We start from the raw sequence: 16,345 nt of genomic DNA, 5'->3' as shown, positions 1-16,345 counted from the left end.
GAGGAATCATAAATGATAGTATAGCACTAAACTTGTCATTAGGAGGACGTGACTTTTTTTTTTTTTTAATTTATTTGAAAGTCAGAGTTACACAGAGAGAGGAGACGCAGAGAGAGAGAGGTCTTCCATCCGATGGTTCCCTCCCCAGTTGGCTGCAATTGCCGGAGCTGTGCCACTCCAAAGCCAGGAGCCAGGAGCCAGGAGTTTCCTCCAGATCTCTCACACGGGTACAGGGGCCCAAGGACTTGGGCCATCTTCTACTGCTTTCCCAGGCCACAGCAGAGAGCTGGATCAGAAGAGGAACAGCCAGGTCTCGAACCGGTGCCCATATGGGATGCTGGTGCTTCAGGCCAGGGTGTTAATTCACTGGGCCACAGCGCTGGCCCCAAGGATGTGACTTCTTTAACAAAAAGGAGCAATGGTTCTGAGAGAATAGTGTTATTAAATTTGAGATGTATGAAAATCCAGCTAGCAACTAAATCTGCAGTCTTACTACTCAGGAAAAAGAACAGAGCAGAGCAGAAGATAAGAGATTTGATGTGAGAGTAATAATTAAATCCAGAATATCAAAAGGAAGTGGAGTGTGAGGTAGGAGGAAACAACTTTTTTTTTTTTTAATAAAAAAGATTTATTTATTTAAAGTCATAGTTACAGGGGGAGGGGGAGAGAATCAGAGATCTCTTCCATCTGCTAGTTCACTCTTGAAATGGCAGCAATGGTACAGTTTGGTCAATTCAAAACAAGGAACCAGGAGCTGTATGGGTTTCCCATGTGGGTGACAGGGGCCTAGGCACTGGGTCGTCTTCCACGCTTTTCCCAGGCCATTAGCAGGGAGCTAGATCAGAAACAGAACAGCCGGGATATGAACTGGTGTCCATATGGGATGTTGGCATTGCAAGCATCGGATTTACTGGCTACATCAAATGTCAGTCCCAAGAAGCTGAGTTTATAAAGAAAAAGTTAAGTAAGTGAACTTACACTTCATTTCAAATGAATATAGCTTGCATTGTGTTTAAGAATAAAATAATGGGACTGGCATTGTGCTGCAGCAAATTAGCTGCCACCTGCAATGCTGGCATTTCATATAATCTCCAGTTAGAGTCTGCTAATGCGCCTGGGTAAACAGCAAAAGATGGCCCAAGTGCTTGGGCTCCTGACAATCACATGGGAGACCTGGATGGAATTCCAGGCTTCTGGCTTCAGCCTTGCCCAGCCCTGGCTGGTGAGGCCATTTGAAAAGTGAAGCAGTGGCTGGCGCCGCGGCTCACTAGGCTAATCCTCCGCCTTGCAGCGCCGGCACACCGGGTTCTAGTCCTGGTCGGGGCACCGGATTCTGTCCCGGTTGCCTCTCTTCCAGGCCAGCTCTCTGCTGTGGCCCGCGAGTGCAGTGGAGGATGGCCCAAGTACTTGGGCCCTGCACCTCATGGGAGACCAGGATAAGTACCTGGCTCCTGCCTTCGAATCAGTGCAGTGTGCCGGCCGTGGCGGCCATTGGAGGGTGAACCAACGGCAAAGGAAGACCTTTCTCTCTCTCTCACTGTCCACTATGCCTGTCAAAAAAAAAAAAAAAAAAAAAAAAAAAAAAAGTGAAGCAGCAGATGGAAGATCATTTCATCTGTCACTCTTATAAACAAACAAACAAATAAATAAATCTTTAAAAATATAAAATATTTTAAAAATATAAAAGAATAGCTCCAGGAGTATTTCCTTGGTTACAGAATGTTTATTTCTGTGTGATCTGGTATTAATCCTCATAAATCTCTTGGATTCTCTGCTAAGCTGAAATTTCACTGATCTGATCCATTAATACCACATTGACTCGACATCTATATAGTCAGTATATAGTGCTAAACACCAAGAATTTCTGATTCTCTCTTTTGGGATGCTTGAGTCTTTTGTTTCTGTCCTACATCAGAGAGCCTGGGTTCAATTTTCAGCTCCTGACTAGCTTCCTGCTAATACAGTCCCTGCCACCCAAGTATGACACTTGGATTGTGTCCCCAGCTCCCAGTTCCCTGTATCAGCCCAGCATGTGGGGGCTCTGCTTCCATCTTTCAAAAACATAAAAATTAGGAGGAGAAGTGACCAGAACTAGAAAATAAAATGTAATAATACGGTTCTGCAGAATTCCATGCAAAATATTACCTTGCTGGACCATCAGAGTGACCAACCAAACATCCCTTCAAAGGTCAAAGTTTCCATAAAAACCTGGGCATTTGGAGCAGTCATTAAGACTATGCTTGCTTGGGACACTTGTATCTCATGTCAGAATGTCTGGGATGGGTCCCAGCTGTGCTTCCATTTCCAGGTTGCTGCTAATGTGCACTCTGGGGTGAGGGAAAGCAGGTGATGGTCAAGTATTTAAGTCCCTGCTTCCCATGTGAATGACCTGTATTGAGTTCAGGGCTCCAACCTAAGGCAGATGCAGGCATCTGGGGAGTGAACCAGCAAGGGATGATCTGTCTCTCTCTCTGCCTTTCAAATAAAAGATGAAAACAAATAGTGGCCAATGTACAGAAGGAGAAACAGAAAAGGAATGAGTAACTCGGTAATACAATGAAGGAAATCCAATGTTAACAATGGTGCTTCAAGAAAGGCTCACAGCAAGAGATGATATTATCTATTAGATAATTTACACCAGATGTCTGGAAGGGTGAAGCTGTATTTCCAAGGACCACACCTGTTCTCAGGTCAAACAGAAGCCTGTAAACTTTGATAAGTGACATTTCTCAGGGATATATACTGCCATACAATATGATAAAATAGACCACACCATGACATAGTGTAACATTGATATTATGAGTAAACTATGGCTAAGACTAAGACTGAGGTCATTTTTATGTCTTAAATCTCACTTTCTAGAGAACTTCACATATAAAAAATTTTAATTTCAATCCTTGAAGAATCCACAGGGATTTAAAAAAAAAAAAAAAAACAGAAAAAATTAGGGGGTATCTTACCCATCATTATCATTTGGATTTTTAGCCCATGTGTAGTGCATGAAATATGCACAAAATCATATTTACTGGTGTTTTCCAATGTTTATAAGCTGGAATTCTGCTATTTAATAATATATACTAATGGTGATCTAGCAATACCTAATACATGGTAAGACACGAGGCAAAAAAGAAACTGCTTACTTGCAGTTTAGAAAAGTTTAGTGATCCAGGATCACATTCAAATGAGCCTCACAGACAATACAAAGGTTCATGCTATACTTTCTTGAGCCAATTTATTATGCTGTGTAGCACTGCTACTGGAAGGACCAAGGTGGGAAAATGCTTGGTCAGATTCATAAGACTAACTTTTAATAGTAAGATTCACTAATGGAAAAAACACAAGTGAAAGCAATAATAAGAAAAAATTCACTCTAATAAAAATATTACACTAGGCAATCACAGAAACAGTGATCTATTTTCCACAAATGATAGTCAAAAAAAAAAAAAAAAAAAAAAAAAAGGCAATGTCATGATTAGTTTAAATATACAATTCACAACTGCCACAGTTAAGAGCCTAGGGAGGTAAAAAGCTTTAACTAGCAAATGCAATATGTTCTTGTTGTTTCATATTGATTTAAGATATTCTTAGAGCACTTCATATAGTTGGGGGTAGGATTGTCAGGGAGGCAGGTATGTGTAAATTCACATTTTCTATAAATCTAAAAATGCTCTGAAATACAGTACATTAAAAAAATTAGTTACCTGAGAGCTATCTTGCTATACAATACATATCCTGCTATACAATTAGCTCCATGTGAGCTGAAATCATGATTACTTTTGATCACTGGTGCCTGGCACACAGTACTCATAAGCATTAGACAAACACATGACTAAATATTTTTTTGGAAGCCTGAACATAATCATTTAATTTTCTTTCAGTTTGTTTAAGGACTTTGGGAAAAACAAAATTGTTGCTTGCTTTTTAAACATTAAGTAAAATGATTTGTTGTAGAATGTAAAACACTTCCAGGTTAGGTTATTAAAGTCTCACACTAAGACATTATCTTTTCACATTCTAAAACACATCTTCAGAGGGAAAAACAAAACTCAAGAGTTCATGCAAACTAAAGTTAAATATTACTTTAAAAACCCTTACCTGACAAATTTTTTCCCAGATCTCATCACAGCCAGCTTTTTCCTGAAAACTTAGAGCCAGATCATAGTTCTCAGCTTCTGACCAAACAATTAATGTATCCTGTTTAAAAATAAAGATATGTATATCATCACAATAGAAAATAGGAATCTAAAAGTAGAAATAAAAATCAAGAGGACTGGAAATAGCAATAGCAATGGCAAATGTCTTCTGATACATAAAATTAACATTGAAATAAACATTGAAATAACATTATAGAAGTATACTTTGTTACTCTCTGAAACTTTAGCAATATATTAGCAATGAAACAGTAGCTTTGGTACTAAACAAGTATGACCAATGACAAACAAACCATTGCCTTAAGGCTGTAGAAAAATAAAGCCAACATTCAGGGAAGTGCTCTCCTAGAATGTCTTCAATTTATATCCCTATCAAAAGGTTACGTATACTTCTAGAAAAAAGTTATCAACCACTGTATTTGAAGCTAAGGTTTGATTTAAATGAACACACACACAAATTTAAACACTGTAATCTCTATATATTACATAAAACAACTGTTTCAGATACAGAACGATAATTTTATGACTAAAATTTTATTAAAAAAAAAAAACAAACCATGAATTGAGTTTACACTCTCCCAAGAATATAATCTATAAGGGCACTTCAAAAAGTTCACAGAAAAACAGAATTAAAATTTATTTAGGTACAAGAAAATTTGGAAATCATTGCAGTTTTTATATAAGATGCATTTCCATGAACTTTCTGAAGTCCTTATATAAGATACATTAATTGAATAATTATTCATCTCATCAGCACTTTAAAATATTATGACCTGATATTATGAAATAAACAACTATGACTAAGCCCTAGAATAACAAAGACAAAGTCTTAACAATGAAAACATCTCATCACTTTTCAGCTTTAGCCAGTAAATTAAAAATATCCTTTAATTCACCCAGGCCTTAGATTAATATTCATATTTTATGTGTAATCAGATAAGAACAGTTGGAAAGCTAGGTTCTACCTTCTTCCTGGCTACTTTTCATGGAAAAGTAATTTGTCACCATTGCTATCATTCTAAAATTTTATCAGGTCCTTTTTGGGTTTAAAATGCTTCAGCTGCTCCCATCAACTGCAGAAGACATTTTAAGTTTAAAAAACCGAGTGAGACCCTTCCTACAAAGACAATTTTACTAAGAACCTTTATGCAGGGTCTCATTTGTGGGTAGTAGGAACCCAATTATTTGAGCCTTCACTGCTGCCTGCTAGGGTATGCAATAGCAGGAAGCTGGAGTCAGGAGCTAGACCCAGGCACTGGGATGGGGGATGTGGAAGTCTTAACCACTAGGCTAAAAGTCTGTTTCTGTTAGCTCTTTTTTTTTTTTTTTTTTTGACAGGCAGAGTGGACAGTGAGAGAGAGACAGAGAGAAAGGTCTTCCTTTGTCGTTGGTTCACCCTCCAATGGCCGCCGCGGCCGGCGGGCGCACTGCGCTGATCCGATGGCAGGAGCCAGGAGCCAGGAGCCAGGTGCTTTTCCTGGTCTCCCATGGGGTGCAGGGCCCAAGCACCTGGGCCATCCTCCACTGCACTCCCTGGCCACAGCAGAGGGCTGGCCTGGAAGAGGGGCAACCGGGACAGAATCTGGCGCCCCGACCGGGACTAGAACCTGGTGTGCTGGCGCCGCTAGGCGGAGGATTAGCCAGTGAGCCGCGGCGCCGGCCCTCTGTTAGCTCTTAAATCTTGTTAGTTAGCATTTTAAAACTCAATATACACTTACAGCATAAGATACCTATAAATGACAGTAGAAACAAACGTATTTAATACCAGAGAGTCTGGTTCTTAGTCCTGGTTGTTTTTATCCTTTTAACAACTCTCAATTTTGGGGAAATGACAATTTCTTATCAGACCTCATATCAGTTTCTGCTTTGGCACAGGATCAGCTTACACTAGGAGTGTGTCAGACCCTTATCTTTTCATTTGTACTTCTATTATTGAAAACAATAGCGTGGGGCCGGCGCTGTGGCCCAGTGGGTTAATGCCCTGGTCTGAAGTCCCATATGGACTGGACACTGGTTTGGAGACCCAGCTGCTCCACTTCCGATCCAGCTCTCTGCTATGGCCTGGGAAAGCAGTGGAAGATGGCCCAAGTCCTTGGGCCCCTGCACCCACGTGGGAGACCCGGAAGATGCTCCTGGCTCCTGGCTTTTGTTCGGCACAGCTCTGGCTGTCGCAGCCAACTGGGGAGTGAACCATTGGATGGATGACCTCTCTCTCTCTCTCTCTCTCTGCCTCTCCTCTCTCTGTGTAACTCTGACTTTCAAATAAATAAATAAATCTTAAAAATAAAAGGGTTAAAACAGTTTAAATCAGAAATATCTGCGAACACTTATCTGTACAAAGGAGCTATAATTCACAAGAGTGGGGAATATTTTCATGGAAATATTACTCTTCTTGAGTGAACTATCAAGTTTATTTTTGACTCCCTAGCACCTTTTTTATTAAATAACAGGTATGTTATGCTTCATACTGTGCATTCCATTTTCGAGATCATTAACAATCCAAAGCCTTTAACCAGGCATCCAAGGTCTTCTCCATTTTGAGTCTTACTTTCTGAGAGAAGGCTCGGTAAGCATTGAAATCTTTATTAAAAGTAATGAGTCCCTCCCTCCCATTTTTCATCATCATTTTCTGTTATTCTTACCTTCCCATTTGTAACCTAAATTCTTTTCCTATATGTGGTCAAAATCTGAGAAACTAAATAGAAATTGTATTTAGAGATGCTTTGCAATGATAACAGGACTACCCTTGAGGAATGGTTAAAAATACAGATTCCTTCCTAAGCCTCTCCCCTGGGGACAGGGAGGAGTGAGGCTCAAGAATGCTTACTTTTAACAAGGTCTCCAGGCAATTCTTTTTGTAAGTCAAATTTGAGAAATTACCTAACTGTAATCTCTAGTTGGTTCAAAGGGTATAAGAATGTGTCATCAAAACTATTTGCTCATTTGTGAGATTCACCTTTTTAGTGACATTATTAATGCTTCTATTTAAATTTAAAACTGGAGTTTTCCTCTATTAATTGAAACATTTAATCACCACCATGTCCCTATGGAAATCAGACTTTAAATAAGCTTGCAGCGAGAAAAGAAAAAGCAGCATTTGGTCAGGTCCTTTAAAATGACGAGAAGTCCAAAACAGGCTAAGTCATGGGCTGAAAAACCTTTGACAATTCAGCCTTTACTGAATTAGGTTGTTACATGTAGCTTTGTTACAAAAAATAGCTGTTTTCAATCCTACATATTAAAAACATGTTCCAAGGGTAGTCATTTGGCACAGCAGTTAATCACTGCTTGGGAATATCTGCACCCCTTATCAGAGTGTATGATTGGAGTCCCTGATACTCTACTTTTGAACCAGCTTTCTTCTAAAATGCATCCTAGGAGGTAGCAGATGATGACTAATGTACTTTGGTCCCTGCTACTGACGTGAAAGACCAGGATTGAGTTCCGGGCTCTGGCTGTGGCCTGATTCAATACCAGTTCCTGCAGGCATTTAGGGAGTAAACCAGCAGATAGAAGATCCCTCTGCCTCTTTAAAATTTTGAGGAAACGAATAAATTTTTTAGAAATTCCACCAGCAACAAAACAAACATATCCCAGAGCCAAATATGATTCAATGATATGTTCTTGATCCAGGACCTAAATGATACTTTTAAAATATACTTAAAACTTGGTGCATAACAAGTTTGGAGACAGGGCCTCCAGTTTTTTTTTTATCATATCCACAAAAGCTTCTGTGATATATCTTAGGGGCCAATAAATCAATAGATTGCTTCAGCTTTCCCCCATAACAATCCATTCAGTCATGAAATATGACAAACTACCTCTTGTCAGACTATCTTTACCCTTAAATAGTATGACAAAATTCAGTACCAACAACTGTAGTTTTCCACAAGGAACATATATTGAAACAAACTGAAATATCGGTATACTTATAAAATTCAATTTACATATTCAAAACCAATTTATAAGTTTGAAAATGAGTAAGATTAACCAAACAATGCAGTATTTAATCCTCTAGCAGGTCCTTTCTCTAACCTAAAAGGCTGAAATATTTTTAAAACACAGTAAGGTACAATGTAAATTCCAAAACAGACATGACAGTGCTTAAAAGTGTAGTAGTATCTTTCTAAAATCTATGATATTTTGATAGCCCTGAATTAGGACTTGAACAGCACACAACTCCACCATACTCTAATTCTGCACCTTCAACAAATTATTTACCCTCTTTGATCTTCTTCAGGAAAGGGGAAAATCCTGCCCACATCAGGATTATGAATATTATGAATACAGTTCTCATATTGAACTTATTATGCACCAGGTACTGCGCTAAAGCGTTTTCATATCTTAACAAAATTATCATGAGAAAGGTAGCATACCTTCATTTTAAAGATGAGGATCAGAGAAAATTTGCTCCAAATCACATAGCTAGAAATAAACAGAACTCAGGAACTCAAGACAGTCCACGTCTAAAGTCACATTCCTACTCCCATACCACATATGAAATGTACATCCATTCTAAAAGAATTGCTTTCTAATATATTAACATGTTTTGCAAAATTCTCTCCTGTAACACTATGCTTATCTAAACATCCGTCTAGATCTCCAAGTAGGAAAGACCTCTCCCCACTTAATTCCCAAAGATTCCTCCTTGGTCTGGTTCCAAATCACCTTTCAGGACACCTCTCCACCTACAATTGTGCTTCAGTCTTCCCAAATTACCTGTTCATTTTCTGTACTCTTGCACCTGAGCCACATTCTGAGTGCTGGCATTTAAATGTAGCACTGTGCTGTTGACAGCTCATAAATTCATTAGTCCATTCCCCACAACAGCTCTCAGGTTGAACTTCCAATATTCTTAATTTAGCCAAATAAGAGATGGTTACAATAATATATGATATTTTCATTTCTACCTTCATCTCAGTAAGGTTCTTCAAACTAAAACCTAGAATATTCTCAACCTTAATCTTGCAGAGTTTCAAACAGCCATATCTTTCTTCTTTTTGATTATCAACACCCAATCCATCAGTATGCTGTATCACTACTACTTTCAACTTATCCACCCACCTATTTCCAACTCCATCACTCTACTCCACCTCAACATTATCTTTGATTGGGCTATGCAGCAATTTTTCAACCAGCCTTTCTCTTATTGCCTCCAATTCCGCAGATTTATATTATAAAGTCTTTTGGATCACCTTAAAAACTCTTCATAAAGATTCCAAGTGCACTTTAAAAACCAAAGCTAAAGGCCGGTGCTGCAGCTCACTAGGCTAATCCTCCGCCTGTGGCGCCGACACACCGGGTTCTAGTCCTGGTTGCTCCTCTTCCAGTCCAGCTCTCTGCTATGGCCCGGGAAGGCAGTGGAGGATGGCACAAGTGCTTGGGTCCCTGCACCCGCATGGGAGACCAGGAGAAGCACCTGGCTCCTGACTTCAGATTGGCGCGGTGCGCTGGCCGCAGCGCCAGCAGAGCGGCCACTGGGGGGTGTACCAAGGGAAAAGACCTTTCTCTCTGTCTCTCTCACTGTCCACTCTGCCTGTCAAAAAACAAAAAACAAAAACAAAAACCAAAGCTAAAGACAGTGACTAGCCAATAAGCACTCAACCAGGTGTAACTGAATGAAGGAATAAATGTGGACAATCCAAAAAGGCTCAGTCTTGAACTCTTTGCTCAGTTTTAATCTACTTCCTCAAAGGAGGTGCCCTCTGGCAGCAAAAAATTCATTTGATGATTCTTAAGTTAGAAATTTCTACCCCAAATTCTTACCTGACCTCTAGTCTCAGATTGTAAGTCCTTTCCATTGATTTTACCATTAATTCAAAGCCTAAATAGTTGGGGGGGAGGAGGGGTCGGGCAGCAAGATACATAACAGTATATGGTATGCTATCCTGGAAGCCAATAAAGAGGAGGATACATATGTAATTATACACATATTTCTTTATATATGCACACCTCTAGGAAGGTATAAAAGCAACTGCTAATATGGGTGGCCTCCAGCAGGGAAAAGTATAGAGTCTGCGGTGGGAAAGAGGCTTCACTGGAGACTTTTAATCATCTTTTATTCTAATAAACCTCAAACCAAATGATTAAAGTAAACCTGCTCAGCTCCCTAGTTTCTGAAAAGAATCATCATTTTCTTAGTCTCAGACTCATAATATACTAGGGCTCTGTTCCTTCAAGTCCATTTACCACAGAGTTTCTTCCTTTCTTTTACTCTGAATTACTACAAAAGATCTTGCTACCCAAAAGGACTTTCACAATACTCTCCCCTCTGTCCAATTTATTATTCATGGCAGTGCCACAATATCACTTTCAACATTTTAGGCAACTATTCAAAAACCTATAATGACTCCCTTTTGTTTAGTAAACAGCTCTCAATTAAGAAACCTCTGCTTCAAACAGGCTTAATACCTTTTGTAGCAATCATTCATAGTTCCTTCTGCAAACATCACTATGAAGAGTTAAGTTTTCCTAATGATTCCAGTTTGTATTAACCTCTCCTCTAATTTTCTACTGCTCAGATCTGTGGGGTACAAGTTTGCTTTTTATATAAAGTATTCTGTGTTGGTATATGGTACTCTCAACCAAGATTCTGAACCTTTCTGCACCTTAGTTGTGTTATCTGTGTAATGCTTTAAATGAAGACTAAGTTAATATACTTCGTTAATACACGTTATCAGTTACCTTATAATTCTGTAATTGTTTCATCTGTTGTATCTTGTCTCCCAATAAAACTGAAAGGAAAACTTCCCTATAGTTCCTCCCTAACATCGTTAGCACACGATCATGTCAAATACAGTAGGTATATGTCCCTGTGACTGCTTTTTATTTTTGATTGTCAAGACCAGTGAGGTTTATTTTAAATAACTTAAAATTCTGACACATATATCAGGCACTTTATTTGATGTTGTATAAACATTCTCTTCTATTTCCAATTTATTTGTTTAAATACTTAACAATTTTATCAAGTAAATACATCTTCTCTTTCCCATTAACTTCTGCAGTGTCACACAAAGATGTGAATCAATGATAACCTTGATAGTCACTTGACATTCAATTTAACTTACTTTAACTTATTTTAAAGCTGGTAAAAAGTACAAACTGATAAAATTTTGATGAAAATAAGAAAAACTATTACAAAAAAACTAAATTTAACTTACCCCCTGATTGGTTTCCTGAACTCTGTGCTCAATTTAAACAAAAATAAAGAAAATAAAACATGTGATCCCAGGCACACAGGTTTTCCATTCTTATAAATGCATAAAACTTTTCTGTATTCTTCTCATTCCAGTTTTTTTAACAAACCTTTATTATTTAGTAAAATTACTTCAATTTAAAAAATGAAAAAGGTCTAATATATTGTCTGCAATATGACAGAAACCATTTCCAAATGGCATAATTTGAAAAAAGGCATCTTCTCTTGTAATGTGCTGTTACTTATCTAATAATTTTCCAGCACAGTAACATTATGCATGAAACTATGTCCCCAAATTTCTATTCACAGAACTACTGAGTACTTTTAACTTATACTAGATTTATTCACAATCTCTGCCATAATATGATCCTTCCAATAGTAATAACAGCAAAAGGATCTTACGCATAACCTGAGAATCCATATTATAGCTAAATTTGTAGGTAACTGCTACCACTTAGTCACATTTAAGAAAAAATTCCTGGGACCAGCATTGTGGTGCAGCAGGTTAATCTACCACCTACAACTCTGGCATCCTGTAAGGGTGCCAGTTGCTTTTTTCTAATCCACCTTCCTGTTAATGTGCGTAGGAAAGTTGTGTTAAGTTGGCCCAAGTCCTTGAGCCTCTCAATCCACATGGGAGACACTGACAGAGTTCCAGGCTCCTGGCTTTGGCTTGACTCAGTCCTGGCAGTTATGGCCATTTGGGGAGTAAACCAGAGGATGCAGGATCAATCAATCTCATCATCTCTGTAACTCTCCCTTTTAAATAAAATAAATAAATCAGGGGCTGGCGCTGTGGCGCAGTGGGTTAAAGCCCTGGCCTGAAGCGCCGGCATCCCATATGGGCACCAGTTCTAGTCCCGGCTGTTCCTCTTTCAATCCAGCTCTTTTCTATGGCCAGGGAAAACAGCAGAAGATGGCCCAACTCCTTGGGCCCCTGCACCCACATGGGAGACCTGGAAGTAGCTCCTGGCTCCTGGATTCGATCAGTGCAGCTCTGGCCATTGCAGCCATCTGGGGAATGAACCAGCAGATGGAAGACCCCTCTCTCTGTCTCTACCTCCCTCTGTAACTCTTTCAAATAAATAAAATAAATCTTTAAAAAAAAAATCTTTTTTAAGGTGCCTGATAATTATATACATGCAGATGGGGAGACATGACAAAATATTAGTATTTCATCATATATAAGTAAACTAAAAACAAATCAAAAATGGCTATTTGGTAAAGTTAAATGTAAGGACACAAAATTTACTTATATGTCTACATTAAAATGTCTACGGTACAGGAAAAGTCTTCAGGTGTTCAATCTAGCACATTTTTGATTCTCCACAAAAAAAAAAGACATACAAAAGCTTCTAACCAGAGAAAAAAAAAAAGACATACAAAAGCTTCTAACCAGAGAAAAAAGCTATTAGTTGAATACTGAAAATTTTTAAATATTTTAAAATATGATTAAGAATGTATTGTATACACAAAACAATTGTTCAAATCTAAGATTTTTACAATTAACAAGCTGTTCAGCAGACAGTTTTATTTTCCCATCTACAAAGCATTTCTGAGAATCCAAATTTTCACAGACCTTTATGAAAGTAGGCATTAATGCTGTTAATATGATCCTACATTAATTTCTCTTCCCTCCAAAAATTTCTGCTGTATTGACTTTACATAGACACACACACAGAAAACTGGAAATAATGCAAATATTTATCAGATGTAAATAATACAGCAAAATACTATACAGTGTTTTTTGTAAACTAGATCTATACTTAAAAAAGTGAAAAATTTAAGTTGATTACAGTAAGAGTGTGATATCAACTGTGTAAAGTTTAAAAACACAAGACTACATATTACCTATGGATACATACATACACAGAAAGGGTATAAAAGCATGTACAGAAAGAATACATATCAACTTCGAATAGCAGTTAACTATATGAAGAATGGAGAATGGACAGAATGGGATGACACAAGGGGGCTTTACTCTATCCACAGTTCAACATTACAAAAAGATTTGAAACAAATACATTATAATGTTTACATTGTTAAATCTGGTGGTTAAAGACACCCATTATATTACTCTCTGTACTATTAAAATCACATATTTCATAATAAAAATGAAATGAAAACATTCACAGAATAAAGGTTGAATCACTGCTACCATTATCAGACTAAATAATCAGGTACACCTAAAACACAAAACAGATTTTCTTTCCCAAATAAGACAATAAATATTAACAGAAAATGTCACATAATTGGCAATGTACACATTCATGAAATAACCACTGACTACTGTAAAAATATACAATTCGAGAATAGAATATAAATGCTTCAAAAACTCTACCTTTGAGTCAAAAAACCTAATTTCATACTACAAACAGACTTTTTTTGCTTTGGATTTTCTTTTATGTCATTTCCTTTAATGTGATTCATAATAAAACGTTTACTGTACAAGACACAGAAGAGACCTGGTCGACAAATACATCATATTCTAATATAAACCAACAGTGGCTAATTGAAAGATGTCAATAAATGACTGACAATACAAAAACTTTCACTTTTCAGTCTGAACCTTTTAACCTGCAAGGGAAATATACAAGGTCTGTAACTGTGTTTACCAAACATGTTTTTTCTTGTCAGGAAAGTTTCCCATCTTAGATTAATACTTCCTTGATCACAGATGAAGTCTTTCAAATTAAAGATAAACAACTACTTGCCTGTTGTTTCTGATATGCAGTGTTTGGATTTATCTTTGATTCCAAGAGTAGTGATCCTGAAAGATAAAAAATTACATACATCTCAACTTATGAAATCCTGAATAAAAACAATGCACATTAAAAACAAAAACTCTCATGTTTCTTCAACCAGACATCTGAAGTAACAAAATAAATTCTAACTCACGTTTTCTCTCCAGATATATGCTTCATATGATTTAGAATATTTCAACCTATCCCTAACAATAAAGAAAAAAAAACCCATCCATCTAACAACAATATTCAAACCAAAAAGATGAGGAGACTGGATGACTACTGAAAAAGTTTTATTGCAATGCAAATTTTAAGGTGTAAAACAACTTCTTGAAACCACTCTTTAACAAAAGTTGTGTTATTCCATTTTCAGTTCTAACAAATAAATTATAATGGACTCTGAAAGGATTCTAAATACTTGAGCTACAAATTACAGTGTTGCATTTATCCTTTTCCTAACCCTAAAAACAGCATATTCTGTGTAGAAATGTCTGAGACTATTTAAAATAAAAGCGAAAGAGCCAGAGTACAACATATGTCTATTACAGACTCAGACTGTTTTTCTTGTAGCAGCTGCTCAAGTCAGGCATTCAGATTACCCTGTAAAAAACGTCTTCATTATGGACCTGCATATATAATTCACATGACTGGTACAATAAATCAACGAGGATGAGTTTACGAGCTGCTCTGGTGCCCTAACTTGTTTAGGTGGTAAGCCACACGCTTTTTCCCAGCACCCTCTACAAAGGAAGCCTAGAGGAATCCCGGACTAAAGGTGTACTTGTGCGTGCACGTATCGTGGCAACAGTCTGCAACAATCCCAGGGAGGTGCCTTTTGGTTTTCCTCAGTACCTGCCGACTAGAGCAACTGGGGTTCGTTGGTAAAATCCAGTTTAAGAAAAAATAATGAAGACACAAGTTTCACTAAACCTTTTGTGTTACACATATAATGGATAAGAAAATACACAAGGCATGGCATCTAGCTACAGCGAGATCTATCTAGTTTTTCACCACTTCCTGCTCTCACTCTAAATCTCACCAAAAGGGGAGGGATTGGAGAGGAAAGGGTCAAATCCTTAATAGGGATGGGAGGCGGAGGAAGAGATCGGCGTCGGAGGGTAAATCCGGACAAAGTAGTTTGTTTTTACCACACAGAAGCGGGCTTAAAACCAACGCGCTGCCACGAGCGGTGGTAAGGGCAGCCCGTTCCAGGGCCTAAACCCCACACTGTCCCCGGCCGAAGGGATGGCCCCCTCTTCTACCGACCCAACACCCTTACCGTCGGACTCTGCCCGAACCAGCAGCGACATCCCTTTGAGCTCCTCCACGTACGTGGAGGAGACGTGCCCAGTGCCTCGGTCGTCCCACTGCCGGTCTTCGTTCAGAGTATACACCTTCACTCGCCGCCGCGTATCCGACATGGTGGCTGCTATCCCCACCGCTCCGGCCGCCGCCTCCTCGCACTCCTCGTCTACGTCCCTCACTCGTGAGAGACGCTAGCGGCGGTGGTGGCGGCGGCGGCTCCGGAGAGGCCCGAGTACACCATGGCTCCAAAGGTAGAGATACGAACAGGGATGACGAGAGCCACCGAGACTCCTCCGCCCGGAGCCCCCGGTACCTCTCACCTCACCCCCGAACACACCCCCTCCCCTCCCTTCTACCCCCCAGAGCTCGCTCGCTCTCCTGGCGCCGCGGTAACTACTACAGATCCGCCATCTTGTAACCCGACTCTCTGCCTTTCTCTTCCTCTTCCAGCAGACTCGCACGGGCTGCCCTAGCAGGGGCTACGGCGGCCGACGAGTCCAACACAATGCAGCTCCGCTTCTACACGCGCTGCAGGAGCCGGGATGTCTGGCGCTCTCGCGAGGAGGATACGCGCCTGAGGTGGGAGGGCCTGAGTGGCACTTCCTCTTTTCCCGGCCCCGCCCCCCGGCCTGGGATCTCAGCTGGGCGGGCGGCTCTCGCGAGCTCCCGTCACCGTTCCTGCGCCGGACTCCTTTCTGTGAAAGGCTGCAGGACCCGAGTCGCGGCTCGGGTTTCGTCTGCTTGATGCACACTCGCTGGGTGTGACAAAGTCTCGCTCCCTGCGGACCGGGCTCTGGGCGCAAACCTGGGAAGTACGCAACCTTGAACAGGACTAACCCTGCCTGAGCGGAAAAAAAGAAAAAAAATGTGCTTGCACTTCAGACGCTCACCCTGTCAGCCTATGAAAGCGGAAAAATAACGTGTGTGGAGAGAAAGGAACGCAGAATCCT

At 39.5% G+C, this 16,345-nt stretch overlaps 1 protein-coding gene across 5 annotated transcripts in view; it reads right to left on the bottom strand.

Annotated features, from left to right (window-relative positions):
- Positions 1–15,934, bottom strand: part of PPP4R3B (protein phosphatase 4 regulatory subunit 3B) — a 67,726-nt gene extending 51,792 nt beyond the window's left edge. For 4 of the 5 annotated variants that reach the window (XM_008254387.4, XM_008254385.4, XM_002709860.5 and 1 more), the window contains exons 1-3: positions 15,370–15,934; positions 14,061–14,116; positions 4,096–4,194 (exon numbers count right to left, since the gene is read on the bottom strand). In XM_008254387.4, the coding sequence (XP_008252609.1) occupies positions 4,096–4,194; positions 14,061–14,116; positions 15,370–15,511 (297 nt within the window). In that variant the 5' untranslated portion in view covers positions 15,512–15,934. The remainder of the gene's footprint in view (positions 1–4,095; positions 4,195–14,060; positions 14,117–15,369) is intronic. The other variant, XM_070069093.1, reaches the window with a different exon arrangement.
- Positions 15,935–16,345: the final 411 nt, after the last annotated feature.

This window comes from Oryctolagus cuniculus, chromosome 2, assembly GCF_964237555.1.
Source record: "Oryctolagus cuniculus chromosome 2, mOryCun1.1, whole genome shotgun sequence".
NCBI lineage: Eukaryota > Metazoa > Chordata > Mammalia > Lagomorpha > Leporidae > Oryctolagus > Oryctolagus cuniculus.
This window is presented reverse-complemented; position numbering and strand designations above follow the sequence as displayed.